General features: G+C 44.6%; 1 protein-coding gene across 4 annotated transcripts in view; it reads left to right on the top strand.

The window, feature by feature from the left end:
• Nucleotides 1-15,678, top strand: part of FAM120C (family with sequence similarity 120 member C) — a 1,585,006-nt gene that overhangs the window by 1,185,350 nt on the left and 383,978 nt on the right. For all 4 annotated transcript variants that reach the window (XM_069645311.1, XM_069645308.1, XM_069645309.1 and 1 more), the window contains one exon: nt 6,209-6,410. In XM_069645311.1, the coding sequence (XP_069501412.1) occupies nt 6,209-6,410 (202 nt within the window). The remainder of the gene's footprint in view (nt 1-6,208; nt 6,411-15,678) is intronic.

The following is a 15,678-nucleotide window of genomic DNA, read 5'->3' as shown; positions in this document are numbered from 1 at the left end:
AGTTATTTGCACAGTCTGATTCTCCCCATTCCCCCTTAAACATCAGGATGTTGTGATGTTTATTACATAAGTTATGATACACAGTCATGAACCTATGATGTACATAGTTCTGTAACTATGACAGCGTGTTCGTGTATGGTTCCAGAATGCTGATGGAACCATACACGAAGATGCTCCAACAGATGAAGGTTGGCCTCCATGGGGGCTCCTCCCAATAAAACTACAAGTTACTTAAATCAAACCTGTAGTACAATTTAAGTTCATTTATACATCTCAACAATTGGCGACGAGGAGTCCGCGGGGAGGGAGCCCCCAGATGCAGCGTAAAGCGAGTTTGCCGACTCTGCCAACGGCATCAGAAAAATTGTAAGGCGGCAGAACCCACAGAAGGACTATGACTAAGGCAAGTGAGCATAGCAAGTGAGCATATGTAGCGGCGTGAATTGCTTGCATTGAAATCAGAATAATAGCTGGATAAATGTGCTTACGTTGGATTGGCATCTTTTGAATGCTGCGCGAGGCCGACTGCGAATAGATGCTAGAGGAAAGCACCTATGCACATGGCTTGCGTACCGCCATCTTGAAGGATACGACGTTTTCGTCACACCGGCAAATGCTACGCGAAAGGCCGTACAACACGTGTACCATTACGAGAATATAGGAGATGATGCGTACGCTGGCCTGCGTACGTTTATGTGTTTAAGTGTACAGCCCCAGCTGATCAGACGATGTGAACGAAATGTGCTGAGGATTCGAGTTCACTTAAGAAGTGATGCTAAGCGCCCCAAGCGGATTCAGCAAAGTGTGACATTTGATTTAGTCAGACAAAGTGGAAGCACAGTTAAATTAAAACACGCACAGATCAGTCTTTGCAACGCTAAAATTGCCGGAGATGCACATGGACTGAATTGAAGAAATTTTGATACTGAAAGGGAAAATGGGCAAATGGCGCCAAGTTCCAAGTGACAGAGTGTGAATGCAGTTGCAAGCATTTAGCAGGCTGATAATAAAATACGGATAAGATTGTACAACAAGGAGACTTCGTGACGACTAATAAGTACAGCGAACGTGTTATCAATAAGGAAAGATGCAGAACATAGCGGCTCCAATGAAATTCTTGGCGCTACCAGGGGATCCGGTGTGCCCATGGGAACAGTGGCAAGACAATTTTCAAGTGTATTTGATAGCGATAGGAGGATCCAAATTTAATGATGGTTTAAAGGAAGCTACGCTACTCAACTGCATAGGTGCTGAGGCACTCAGGATTTTTAGGAACTTGCCAGAATTGGACCACACGGATGTAGTTCTGGGTGGTCATCAAGTGGAGCCAGAAAGTATGATGTGGCAATTACCAAACTGAACAAACACTTTGGAAATAAAACCAACATTGTGTTGGAACGTTATAGATTCTTTTTGAGGAAACAGAATAAAGGTGAAAGCATCAATGCCTACATAGCTGCTTTGAGAGGTCTACTGGCTACGTGTATTTTTACAGGAGTGGCGGAGGAATACTTGAGAGATCAACTGGTTTTGCATGTGGCAGATCCACGCATCCAGCAACGTTTATGGCAGGCAAAGAACCCTACATTAGATCAAGCAATTGAAATAGCTAGGTCCATCGAACTTGGTGAAAAATGCATGAAGGAAGTACAAAACAAGATGGAGATTGCTGAAATAAAGTCAGTTAGAGAAACGATGGATGGTCAATATGGCAGTGAAGAGGATTTGATTGCCATTGTCAAAAGAATAGTTAAGTCTGATATCGATGTTGGACCTAGACAAGAAAGAGATGGTACATACAGAGCGACCAACAAGTGTTTCAAATGTGGTCGATTCAGACATGTCAATGGAGAGAAGGACTGTCCTGCTGTATCAGCTGAGTGCTAGAAGTGTGGACTAATGGGCCATTTTGGTAAAATGTGTCGAAACAGCAGAGGCAGATTCAATACCCGATATGCAAGAAACAATGGTCGGTATGGTAGAGGAAGAGGTGCTGCCATGACAAGCATAAAAGCTTTAGAAGAAATTGGTGGTCCAAGTAGTTTATTGGCAATCATGAACATATTTGAAGAAGTAGTACAGATACTTGCTTTCACACCAAATGAGTGGTGTGGGCCTGTGGGTGCCGATGGAAATAAATGGAATAACGTTGCAGGTCATGGTGGAAACAGGTTCACCAAATATCATGGTGGTTGTAGACACATATGTGAACAAACTGAAAAAGAAAATGGAGGATTTGCAATTGACAAAAATTAAAGCAACTGGATATGGAAAGACTCCCATAAATATAGTTGGATATGTATGGGTACATTTGAGTTTTGAAGGAAGGAAGACATACTGTAAATTGTATGTTGCTGAAAATGGAAGGAAGATGGTGGGAACAAGCATCATTAAAGATCCGGATACATCCAGGCGAGAATGTGCCTATTCTTTGCATTAATGAAAATAGCTGTAGTACATCAGAGAATTTGGCCAAAAGCTTTCCCAAAGTCTTCAATGATAACATTGGGATTCTTAAAGGTTTCAAGCATCGGATCATACTTAAGAGGGGCAAATCCTGTGGTACACAAAGTACGAAACATACCTATTGGCACCAGAGAAGCATTGAAATGTGAACTAGAGAAATTGAGCTGCAAGACATCATTGAACCCATCGAAAGCTCTGAATGGTTATCCCCTATAGTTATTGTCAAGAAACCAAATGGATCAATTAGAATGTGTGTCGACCTGAATGCCAACATCTGGGTGGACCATCACCCACTACCGAATATAGGAGAAATGTTGACCACGATGAAGCCAGCGAAATTTTTCACGACACTTGACCTATCGTCGGCATATCACCAGGTAGTGTTAGATGAAGATTCCAGACATTTAACATCATTCTCAATGCCATTGGGGCATTCAGATATAAAAGAATGCCGTTTGGTTTGGCCTCTGCGGCTGCAGTATTGCAGAGGTTAATGCATCATATGTTTGACGGTCTTCAAGAAGTCCACTATTTCCAAGATGATATTTTGATATCCGCTATTTCTGAAGAGTAACATGATGCCAAGTTGTTAGGAGTATTACAAGTCATACAACAGAAAGGCATAACACTCAAAATTGAGAAATGTAAGATAAAGAAAAACGAAGTAACTTATTTGGGTCAGCGTATAAATGCTGATGGTATAAAACCCAAAGAGTCATTGGTTGACATCATTCTCAAAATTAATTCCTGATCCGGTCAATAAGGATCAACTCCGCAGTTTTTTGGGATTAACAGAATACTATTCAAAGTTTGTGGATCATTATGCTGACAGAACGGAACAAATGAGAAATCTTATGTGCAAGGGTACGAGATTTGATTGGTCTGGAGGATGCAAAAAAGAGTTTGAAACAATGAAGACATTAATCAACGGGGCACCTGCGCTTAAAATGTTTGATTCAAGTGCCAAGACCAGAATATCAGTGGATGCCAGCAACATGGGCCTAGGTGGTGTGTTAGAGCAAATTCAAGATGGTGAAGTTGTTCCCATTGCCTTTGCATCCAGGACATTGAGAGGGGCTGAGAAGAATTATTCTACCATTGAGAAGGAGGCTTTGGGAGTTAAATGGGTTCTGGAACATTTCAAAAGTCTCATTTGGGGCATACCGGTTGAAATCAGAACTGATCACAAGCCACTAATACATGTTTTGAATTCAAAGAATCCGCACATGACTTCTCCACGTATAAGGAGGTGGACGCTAATTATCATGCAGTTTAATATCAGTATAAAATACACTCCTGGGAAGACAAATGTAGTGGCAGATTGCTTTTCTCGCCTGCCATGTAACAGTGACACGATGGAATGTGATGACAAAGGAGAACTAACAGACGATCAAAACATGGAGTGCATTATAGCACATATACATCCAAGCTTTTCAAAAGAGGAATGGATTGAGGCGAGAGAACAAGACTCTGAACAGAGATTGTTAAGAAAAGCCATTGAAAATGGGTGGACAGATACCGAGGAGAATATCAAATCTTGGGAAAAGATGAAAGATGAATTAACAAGTGATAATACATGCGTTTAATACATGCGTTTATAGAGGAGATCGGATAATACCTCCAGCAAAGATGAGAGAGAAAATTATGAAAATAAGGCATGAAGGACATGTAGGAAGAAACTTAACAAAAAGAAGAGTGAGAGAAGCTTTTTGGTGGCCCAACATGTGGGGTGAATTAGAAGCTCTTGTTAAGGATTGCACAGCATGTGCGGTAAGCGATAAAAGCAAAACACATGTCACACCAATACAACCAGTAGATATTCCAAGTACTGTGTGGACAAAACTGGCAATTGATATAGCAGGACCGTATGAAACTTTAGGACCACAAAAAGTTTATTTTATTGTACTGGTTGATTATACGTCCAAATGGGTGGAATGTGGAATTGTTGAGGAGTCAATATCAGCAATGAAAGTTATGAAGTTTCTGGAGGAAATCTTTAACAGAGAAGGGGAGCCTCAAGAAATAATATCTGACAATGGTGCTCAATTCATGTCACAAGAAATCCAAAAATGTCTTAAAGAGAGGGCCATCAAACATACCACAACAGCTTTATACCATCCCATGGGGAATGGATTAGTAGAGAGAATGAATCGTTTCATAAAAGGTATCATTCAATTAGCTATTGTCAACAACATACCATGGAAAGAGACACTGAAAGAGGCGCTCAACACGTATAAAGTCACTCCTCATTCAGTAAGTGAAGAAGAACCTTTTACTTTGATGAGGGGGAGAATAGCCACAAATAGATTCAGACATGCATGCATAACAAAAAAGAGGAACAAGGAAATACATTTGGAAGAAATAGTTAACAGAGTAAGAAGAAAACAAGAAGAATACAAAAATTGTTATGACAGACAGAAACATGTTCAAGAAAGCAAATTTGAAAAAGGAGATTGGGTTAGAGTAAGAGAACCCAAGAGAGTGATGAAAGGAGAGTCAAGATTTCGTCATCCTCAGAAAATAATGGAGTGTTCTGGGAAATCTGTGATTTTAGAGGATGGAAAGAAGTGGTCATGTAATGACATTATTTTGGCAAAGGAGGAGGAAGTTGTAAGGAAGGAGAAAGAACAGGTCACAAAGGGAGAAATGTTTAAAGACAAGTCAAATGACTTTGGATACATGAACAAAGCATATACTCAAGAGAACTTGTCAAAAAATGGAACACACGAGGTAGAGTCATCTTCAAGAGCCAGGAAAAGAGTGTGGAATTATAATCAAGACTATGTATATTATTAAAGAGAAATTGAGAATAAGACCTACAGCAACACAAGGAAGCGAGTGCATCAAAAGATATACAATACTTTATAGGTGTATCCTTTTCTTAATTGACACTATGTCAAGACTATCATATATACAGTTAACATTTTATAAAGGTATTGGTCAACAAGTTTAAATTGTAAAAAACTCATTTTTGTTCAGTTCATTATAGAAGGTGTTGTGATGTTTATTACATAAGTTATGATGCACAGTCATGAACCTATGATGTACATAGTTCTGTAACTATGACAGCGTGGTCGTGTATGGTTCCAGAATGTTGATGGAGCCATACACGAAGATGCTCCACCAGATGAAGGTTGGCCTCCATGGGGGGCTCCTCCCAATAAAACTACAAGTTACTTAAATCAAACCTGTAGTACAATTTAAGTTCATTTATACATGTTAACACGGGAAAATCGCAGCAATCATAAACTGGTCTGTCTTCCCCATCATTTTCTTTGAGACCTGCTATATAAGAAAGTAGTTCCACACGGTTTGATGGCTGACAATGGTAATCCGCGGATGAGCATTCCATAAGCAAGCAGACCTTTTCCTTCTCTCACGTCATAATTCTGGCATGTGCAACATCCAAGCAGGCAGTCGCTCAGACTCTCGTACACTTTATGCCTGTTAGTAGAACCAGATGGTTTGTCTAGACTATCTTCCCCCTGTGGAATCCTTCACATTTCTGGCCCTTTAACTTTGAAAGAATGCAAACCCCTTAAATCACAATCTAGGTCCTTCCATTGGCACAGAGGTTGTGTGTGCCCTTTTTCCTGTCAACAGGTGTTGCTGTTTGTATAACTTAGGAGTAGCTCAAAAAGTGAGGGGTTTGGTGTACTCTAGTTTTTAAGTAATTTTTATTTGAGGTTATAACTGCTATTGTGCAGAAGCATTTTACTCTTCACAACCTCTTTATTTTCAGGCAGAGCAGGCAGCCAAAGTGGAAAGGATGCGGCAAAGTATACTGGAAGGCATCAATTTAAATCGACAACCTCCCCCTCCTCTGCTGCCACCACCTGCATTTGTACCACCAATGATGTCACCTTTCTATCCTGTTCCCCTCTATCCACGAGCCATGGGGTCAGTGCCACCACCCCCTCCGGGACGAAACCGGGGGCTAACTGGTGAGTTGGGTTGCATGCATTGGATTGAAGCTTTCAATGTTTCACTACATCCACCATTTGGCACTCAGGATTATTAATTGACTTCAAAATTGTGCCGTCTTGTATTTTTATTTTTTTCATCTTCAGATTGTAAAACTGTTTTAATCATGGTGTGCTTTGCAGGAGGGCAATGAGGCGAGACTTGGGGGTTAAAAGTAAGTTGGCACATGATCTGAAGCCCAAAGGTATGAGTTAATGTGTTGGTTATTTAATCGAAACACAGGCCTTGTCTGTGAATATTTTTACATCATGGGATCTTCATTAAGATTTGCAAACGCTACATAGCACTGCCTATGCATAGGGTTGAAAGTAACTTTTTTCAAAGAACATAAGAGTATATAGGATAAAGACTTTTTCTAGAGTCTGTTAATGGTGAAGTGCTAATTCATAGCAATTAAACTTCTTGACATGTTGACTGAAATTTGAAGTTGCATCATAGCTGTAATTTTATCCGTAACAAGAGCCTTACATATCTGTGTAACGCCACTGCAGAGATGAGCAACTTGATGACTTCCAGCCTTCTTATGTTATCAAATGCTTGGCTCATAGCATTTGTGTTGTCATTGTGGCTGGTGGGCCTGATGACTTTGATTACCTGGTTTCTGCTGCCCCCTAAAAGAGTCACTTTAGGGTCTTTGAGAATGTACAGTTTGGTTATTCTATATACAAAAGAACTGCAGGCCAAAATGTCTGAACCATACATTTGGACCACCACAAATTAAATAAAGTCCCCAAATGACTCCTACGTCCCACCCCATTTCTTCCATACCTTTGGGGATGTCATCCTAAAGGAGAGGACTCGAGCACTTTGCAAAGCAGATAATTGAAGAACCTGCCAAGAGTGTAGGCATGGGCCTGGCCTTAAAAAGTCATTCGCCTGTCCCTTTCTCCAGGCAGGCTGGGAAGGAGTACTCTATACAGCTTGCTTGCAATGACGCTCAAACTTTCTTTTGCTGGGGGCCCACCATTTTACCCTCAGTCCTGAGCCTCCTAGCACTACTCCTGGAATCACAGGGTTGTTCTGATTGGCTTTGAATGTGTGTGACTGTGGGGGAGTTTTACTAAAGTCCACCTATGGTAGGACTATAGAAGACTCTCCTTTAAGTGTACAGGGCTCCAACTCTTAGTATAGAACTGAACTGCCCAAATGGGTTTGGTAGCTATGGCTGCGCAGCCAGGCTTATTTTAGGAGAGAAATGAGCTGTAGTAGAGTACGACCTTTGACACACACAACGGTCAAGAAGACACATACACATTTGTAGTTATATAACATGTAGTTATTAATTAAGTAATCTGGGCAATGTTAAGTTCACTTTTCCATTCAGATAAGTAAAGGAAAATTATTTACATGCATACAGTAGGACTATTGCAGTAGTAAATCAATTCAATGGTAGACCTTAAGTTGTAATGCAGGTTAGGGATGGAGTTTCTTCAGGTTCGAAAAGGTATTGACCACCAACCCCAGAATGATAATACTGGTAAGTAAAATAACTCTGTACACACCTGTAGAGTAGTTGCAATCAATTCAAGGTAAGTAAAGCCCTTAGACTATTAATTCTTGGAATCAAGAAGGAAAGAAAGACAGACCACACAGAGCAGGTAAGACTTACATTAAATTCAGAGGCCTTAGGCTTTGGAAGTCCTTCCCTATCTAGTTATGAGAGTCTGAGTTGGATTGGAGGGCAAAATGGATAGGGCATAGGCTGTAGAATGTCAAGAGTTCAGAATACTTGTAACAAGTAAGTACGCTTTCTTTGTTGGGGAAAAAGTTTCAGGGGTTTCGGGGAAGGCTACCTGGAGGGGCACAGGCACAGGCAAACCTTCATGGGCAAACTCCCAGACGTACACATTTAGCAATCCAGCAACACAGGATCAGCAAAGCAACTCTAGGTAAGTGCTACCACGAGTTTCACAGTACCTTGAGCATGAAGAGGTTTTTGCATCCATGATGCAGAAGCAGTTGACTCTGTCACCGGATTCTTGGTCAGGCAGAGTGAAGAAGGCACACTGGGTGGATCTTCGCAGAAGCAGTCGAGTGGAGAGGCTCTCGGCTAAGAATTCTTTGTGGTTCTATGGTTTTGGCACCCATGTCAAAGCACCAGTGTAGAACATTTACAGCCCGGTGGACTCAGCTTGCTCTCTCGGCCCAGCCTTTTGATCAGGGAACTGCAAGTAGCAGAATCTTGCCACTGTAGGTCTGGAAGGAGTCCACCAAAGGTTAAGGAGGATTTGATCTTCAGAAAGTGATGCACTACTGTTGGGGAGAATTCTCTTATAAGGCTAATTTCCCAAACCTAGTAAGTCCCCCAGCAGATTTGCTGGATTTTTGGGGTTTGTTTTTTTCTCCTGCTATGAGTGAGACTTTTACTCCCACTCTTAGGCATGATTTGAGGTATGTCTTTGACTTGTTATGTGCTTATTGGCTATGGGGTTCCTTTTTACTCCATAGGGTATCATCTGTTTTTCTGTATGTGTGGTACACAGCACCCCGAGTGCAGTACCACAGGGGTGTCATAGTGACCCCCAAACATAGACTCCATACCCTGGGACTGACTACTGTCTCCCAGGGCATGTAAAGTCACCATTGGCTTTACTAGTCCAAAATTGTGAATAGAACCAGTACAAACCATCATATTGTGGGAGTACTGGTAAGGGGTAATTCAATTGCTCCTGGGTCTGCTTTCGAGGGGGCACTGTCCCGTCCCCCCTCGTTGAGTTTCTGGCTGGTGGCAGTGGTTACCACGCGAAATATTCCACCGGAAAATTCTCTATGGGATTTTCCCATTAATTTTAAACGCACTACTTTTTGGTACAATGTTGAACATACCGCCGGTTTATTTAATATTAAATCACTGGTTGGGTATTTTTGCCAGAACTCGATTCTAAAATGGCGTTTGTGTCCGTCTCTGTAACTCTGACCAAGGTCGAGCCCTTTATTCCACTATTTTGGCGGGCTTCTCCACAGAAGCCCTCCAAGTGGTGCCACTCTGTCTGGGTTCCACAGGAAGGGGGGAGGGGGGAATTGGCACCCTGGATTGCATTGCCTTAGCAACCCGAGTCCCACTCTACTCTGATTGGCCCAGTGGTGAGCCGCCCAGCTCACCACTTAGCATGTGTGATTGACAGCTAGGCTGATGAATGGGGGGTTTTCGGCATAAAAGCAGGGCCTTTGGGACTGGAACTTCAGAAGTCGCCACAGGACCTAAGAATCCAAAGAGGGACGAAGCTGGGCCATCTGCAACAACGACATCACCGGTGAAGCCCTGCTGCAGCTACCTCCCCACTTTCCCGACGACAAGAGAAGAACTTCTGCTGGCCGATTCTTCTTCCCCTGAGCTGGAGGGATCAACCAGTTCACCCTGTTTCGCCTTCCAAAGACGGCCCTTGGTCGAATCGCCCGTACCAAGTACTCAGGCGGCCGGATAGCCAAGCTCACCACTTTTGACCGCGAATAAAAGGACTGCACCTTTTAATCGGGAACTCCGCAGCTGGTTTCATCCCTGTGCAGTGCAACGACTCCAAGTTTCCTCTTCGACGAGATCGTCTCTTCCCCTGGTCGGAACAACGAACTGCAACCACTGCCAGGAACAACTGCCCCCGCTGGAGCTTCCTTTCTCTTTACGGTACTGTCCTGCCTGGCCTCCCTTTCTACAGATTGCTAAAGGTGATCCTTAAATCCTTGGCTTATATACTGGGTCGGCTCCAGACCTCTAACTATATCTTTTGAATCACCCCAACCTCTTTTGAACACTCTGCAAAGACTTTCAGTGCACTTTAAACTGTGTGATCCTGGGCAAATTTCGCTTTGCTCCATTTAAAGTGGACCGGGCCTATGAACCTTTGCTCTACCGTATAACCTGCCTTTCTCCCCTTGCTCTGAACTCTTAAGTGTTGGGAACTGTTTTATTTTATGCTCTGCCTTTTCTCTCCCTTTTAACCTAAACTATTGGAGTGCCATCTAGGTTAAGCGCTCACTTCTGTCTTAACAAATAGTTGTGCTTTAACCCTGACTTGTCTGATAGTTATCAAGGGAGGTGTGTTTACTTACCTGACTGTGTTTTAGATGACTTTTCATTGAGAGTACTAGTGTATTATCTAAAGTGTGTTTTAAATAAATAACTATATACTTTTTATACAAAGCTCTGGTCAGTGTTGGTTTGCTCTACTGTGTTTTGACCCTATTGTGTATACTCTGCATACTGCCCTACTCTTATTGAGAGAAGTCTGACTGCTCAGCCACAGCTACCAAGTAAATCTGGGTGGTGCAGACTGCTACCAATTGGGTTTACTGCTGCTCCTGTAGTCTTGATCTTTTTGCAGTGTTCCCCAAGGGAACTGCACAGGATTCTGCCTAACAACTATCCAATGGCAACACACAGGTCCCTGTATACTGGCGGTTTGCAGCCTGTGAAGCTCAGCTTGTTGTGGGATGGCTGGAAATGCAGGTAATCTTCATACTCCTACGTCCCGTCCCCTTTCCTCCATACTTTTGGGGATATTCCGTCCTGTGGCACAGGACCGGAGCACTTTTGTAAAAAAAAAAAAAAAAAAGCATCAAATTGTTGTTCTCTTTTTATGCAGGGTACCGCACGCGCCCGTAACCCCGCCCTCCTTGGCTCTGCCCCGTGCATCGCCCTTCAGTCCTTTTCTCCACGTGGTGGGGGCTGGACGCACTTGCATCACCAGGAAGATGTTTTCTTTTCCCGTCGTCCTCCTCCTCCTGCTCCGGTTCTGCGATCGCATAGTCCTCAGTCTGACGGATCGTTTGGGATTTGTTGCTTGTTCCTCTTGCGAACGTCGCTTCACTAGGGCGGATCCCCATTCTCTCTACTTGGAGTGTCTGGGACCGGATCACCGTTGGGACTTGTGTTTCTACTGCAACTCCCTTTTGGTCTGGGCACTTCAGCATCATCTTCGTCGGTGGGAGGAGATCTTCCAGAGAGTTCCTCCACCGCATTTCCAACTCTTCATCGACGGAAAGAAGATGCCCAGTAAGTTCCTTACTTTTCAGGGCACCCCGGCCGGGGGACTCCTTCTCGGCGTCCTCCAGGTCCGGGAGGTGCTTCAAAGGCTCTACTACCAGGGTTTCTCCTGAGGTGCCTCGCAGGCCTAATAGGCGTACCCGGGTTTTCTCCGAGGGTTCCCGCGAGGGTCATGCCGACACCGGTTCACGATCCGAGGTTCACCAATCGGGTGCTAATTGCCAGATCAGTCATGTTGAGCTGTGTTTGGCAGAATTATATGCAGTACCCTTTGGGAACACCACACACAATTAAGACTACAAGTGACATGGGGGGGTACAGGGGGGACAAATCCCCCCCACAATTTTAAGTGGGGAGTGTAATGTCATTTATCCCCCCAGAATATGTGTTTGATGTGTCGTGCAGGGATCTGTTTTTGTATGTAAGCTGCCTTTTGTATGTAAGTTGCCCTCTCCCCCCCCCCCCTGGCCCCCAAAGCATGGGGGCAATACCCTGGGGGCAGATGGGTGATCATCTGCCCCCAGGGAAGGGGGGCAAAAAAAGATTATTTTTTTTAAAATGTAGTTTTGGGTGGATGGGACCACTAGCCACCAGGGATTTTTGCAAGGGGGGGTGACCCTCTCCCCCCCCACCCTAAGTGGAGGGGGGGCACCTTATGTAGCCCTCCCTGGGGGCAGATTTCTGCCTCTAGGAAGGGGTACATGAGATGCCCTCCATCCATTTGGGGTGGGGGGGAGAGGCCACTGCAAATATTGGCAGAGCTACCCCTCCCAAGCCTGGTGCAGTACGTTTTGACCCTCTCCCCCTCCCAGGGGCAGATGGTCACACACATGTGCCCATATGCCCCTAGGGAGGGGCAAAACAAAAATATATATATTATAACTTGTTTTGGGTGGGGGCCCACTAGACCACCTGGATTTTTTGTGTTTGAAAGGGGGGTGCCCCCCCCACCCTAAGTGGATGGGTGGCAGCTTATGTCGCCCTCCCTGATGGCAGATTTCTGCCCCTAGGAAGGGGTACATGAGATGCCCCCATCCATTTGGGGTGAGGGGAGAGGTCACTGCAAATATTGGCAGAGCCACCCCCCCACCCCCCCACGCCTGGGGCAGTACATTTTGCCACCCCCCCTGGGGGCAGATAGTCACACACATGTGCCCATCTGCCCCTAGGAAAGTGGCAAAACAAAAATAAAACAAATTATAACTTTTTTGGGTGGGGGTGGGGAGGCCACTGATCCACCATGGATGTTTTTAGTCGAAAGGGGGGTGACCCTCTCCACCACCCCAAATGAATGGGGGGCATCTCATGTAGCCCTCCCTGGGGGCAGATTGCTAGCACAATCTGCCCCTAGGACAGAGGCAAAACAAAAACAAAAAAAATGATAACTTGTTTTGGGTGGGTGTGAGGGTCACTAAACCACCATGGATGTTTTAAGTGGAAAGGGGGTGCCCACGGGCGTTCTTTTCGGAAATGCATGGGGTTCCCGGTTTTCCTTGGTGGCTTCGACACCCTAGGCCCAAATCTGTATGTTGTTCACATGAGAAAAATCTGCTCTGCCGAAAGGCTTGGGGTTACCAATGTTTTAGGCTTTTCCCCTTGCACCCAGGTAGGTGCACCCACACATGTGAGGTACCGTTTTCGTCGGGAAACCAGTGGGAACGCGGGAAGGTAGGCCATGTGTTGGCTGCGTGTTTCAGTGGGAGACCAGAGTGAAATGTGCGGAAATTGTGTATTTTTTTTCTGTCATTTTCCCGATTTCCCCCCAAACTATGGAATCTTTCCCTACATAGTTGTTGCCTGACCTGCGCAAATCACCCCTTCCTAAACGTGGAATATTGTCTACTTTTCAGAAATGTATGTATCAAAAGATTTATTTTTGGTTTCCACTCAATCTGTTCTTGAAAGCCTGCAAAATGGAGAATCCAGCACAGCAAACTATTTGTTCCTATCTCTTACAAGGAAAACACCACAGACTTCTTTGTACAACATTTTATTGCCATTTTCTGAAAAAAAACCAAATGTTCTCCTTTTTGGTTATTTTCTCTCACCCCCCTACAGCAAACTAGGATTTCTGGGTGGCGTTACGGCCGCCTACATGTGGGGAACAAAGGGGCCAACTTTGGCCGAGATGTCTTATTTAACAAAGAAGTTACAAGGGATTGAATGGCGACATACCGAAATCACCAAAAAAGGCCTTGGCACTGGGGGGAAATACCCATGGCAGTTAAGGGGTTAAAACGGTAAAGCCCCAGAGGAGATAAGATTTGTAAGGTAGCTCAGTTAGTTAATGCTCCAAATGCAGATTGTGCAAAGGAATATGTAACACCTGTGTTCATCACCTGGCTTAATCTTCCGGTGGGATAATAGGCAGAGTGAATGCATTCAGCTTCCGATGCAACGCAGCATTTTCCAGGTCAATTGGTTCAGAAAAAGTGGTGTAAAACACTATTACTGTCGCTTTTTCTAATTGCCATTGCTAATTGCGCGAGGTATTTACACTCTTCCAAAGTGGAAAAGCAATGTGATTTCACCTGCCTTTTGCGCCAATGGAAGTGGTCTACTCCATGCAGTTTACTTTGCGCCTTGATGCTTGGGGGTTTTGCGTGATGCTACATATGTAATAAATAAATACATTTAACATGACCACAGATAAATGGCAATTCATGATCAGAATGAGTGACCATGGCATGTCGCTGGTAAGAGGGTGTCCTGTGCTTCTTGAGTGCGTTGGCAAATGCCCTTAATTGCCATCTCGCGTTGAGCAGGTGCTTAAACCCATCAGTGTGGATTGCGCAATAAGAAGTCGACAGAGGTATTTAAAATGGCCAATTTCGTTCTTTGGGTGACATTGTCAAAGTGGGAGAATGCTGCCCAGCATGTGCCACTTTCTCTGTGGAGTGAATTGTTCCCACCCAGAGGAAGAAGTGTGAAAAACCCACAAGGGCACTGTGCCCTGCTCTTTCTGTGTGTGTCTTCACCACAGGGCGACAGATGCAGACTCAGACATGGGTAAGTCTCAGGTGGCAGGCCTCTACCCCAGTTGATGTGGCAAAGGATTCCAGACTTCTGAGGCTGATAACATTAGCATTGAGTTACATGCCACCTAACAGGTATGTGTGATAAAGTTGCAAAGCAGAGCTGTTAGTGGGCTAAAGCAGGAGGTAATGTCTGCCCACCCTCAAAGGGTACATACAACCAAAAGTAATCGGCCCCTCCCCCCATCATGGCTGTAGGAGCCAGGCTCCAAACCACGGCCAGAATGCCCTCCAATCATCCATGCCCACGAGTAGGGTACCTCTTGCTCCAGGAACCCTGTTGAGCAACCCCTGTGCTTTCCAGGTCATACTAATGTTATTTAAAGCCAGAAGTCTAAAAGGTAATCGCTTAATTGCAGCTGGAAATTAGCTCCTGGCGTAATCAAAATGTCTTAACCAAGTGTGACATCATCCCCTTCATTTATAAGCAATGTGTGTGTGCTCGCGTTTCTTCATCCACTGAATTACTGTTAGAAACAAAGTCAAGAGTTGTGTCTCTTGTGTAGGCATTAGGAAGGCAGTTGCCAGCCTCAGGCATAATATGCCCATGTTCTTCCAGTATTGGCTAGCTGTTGCCCTCTTATGGCCAGGTAGAACCATCATGTCAGTGACTGGCAAATGCCTTTCCCCTGCAGACAGAAAAGCGGAAATAAGAGGCCACTTCAAGACACGGAACAAATAGAAGTTAAGACAGACTGCAGGTGCCATTGCTGTGTTTGGGAGAATATGTTGAGTGTTCAAGCAAGGAGGTATGTATTAAGCAAGCAAGCAAGCAGTGAGACAAGGGAGAGGCAAAGAAAGGCCAGAGGGGCTCTTTGTATAGTGTAACAGGGCAGAGGACCCATGCTCTGCCATCCTAGTAACATATGAGAGAATCAAATAGATCAGGCTTTGCAGCAAATGTTAAACGAGAAAGGAACAGAGTCCAGCTCTGCATTCAGAATAAAAAGGCAAAGAAAGGCTAGGATCTGAAGCCAGCATGAGATGGAATAAGAGGGACCAGACTCATCGTGAGAGGCTGGCCCGGCCCTCGCAGGTGTGCTAGAGGGGCAGCCCACATAGCGGGCTGCCCCTCATGCCACCCCCCTGGGTCCACATACACCCCACCTACTAGGCATCCCCCGGGTCCAACATATCTGGCCGCCGACCTGGGGAGTGCTTATAAGGGGGTGGGCTTGCGATCGCTCATCCTACTTGTTTGCTGTACCCCAC

This window comes from Ambystoma mexicanum, chromosome 2p (genome assembly GCF_040938575.1).
Source record: "Ambystoma mexicanum isolate Mex_15411 chromosome 2p, UKY_AmexF1_1, whole genome shotgun sequence".
In the NCBI taxonomy this organism is placed as follows: Eukaryota; Metazoa; Chordata; class Amphibia; order Caudata; family Ambystomatidae; genus Ambystoma; species Ambystoma mexicanum.
Note: the sequence above shows the minus strand (reverse complement) of the source record. Positions and strands in the feature narration are given on the sequence as shown.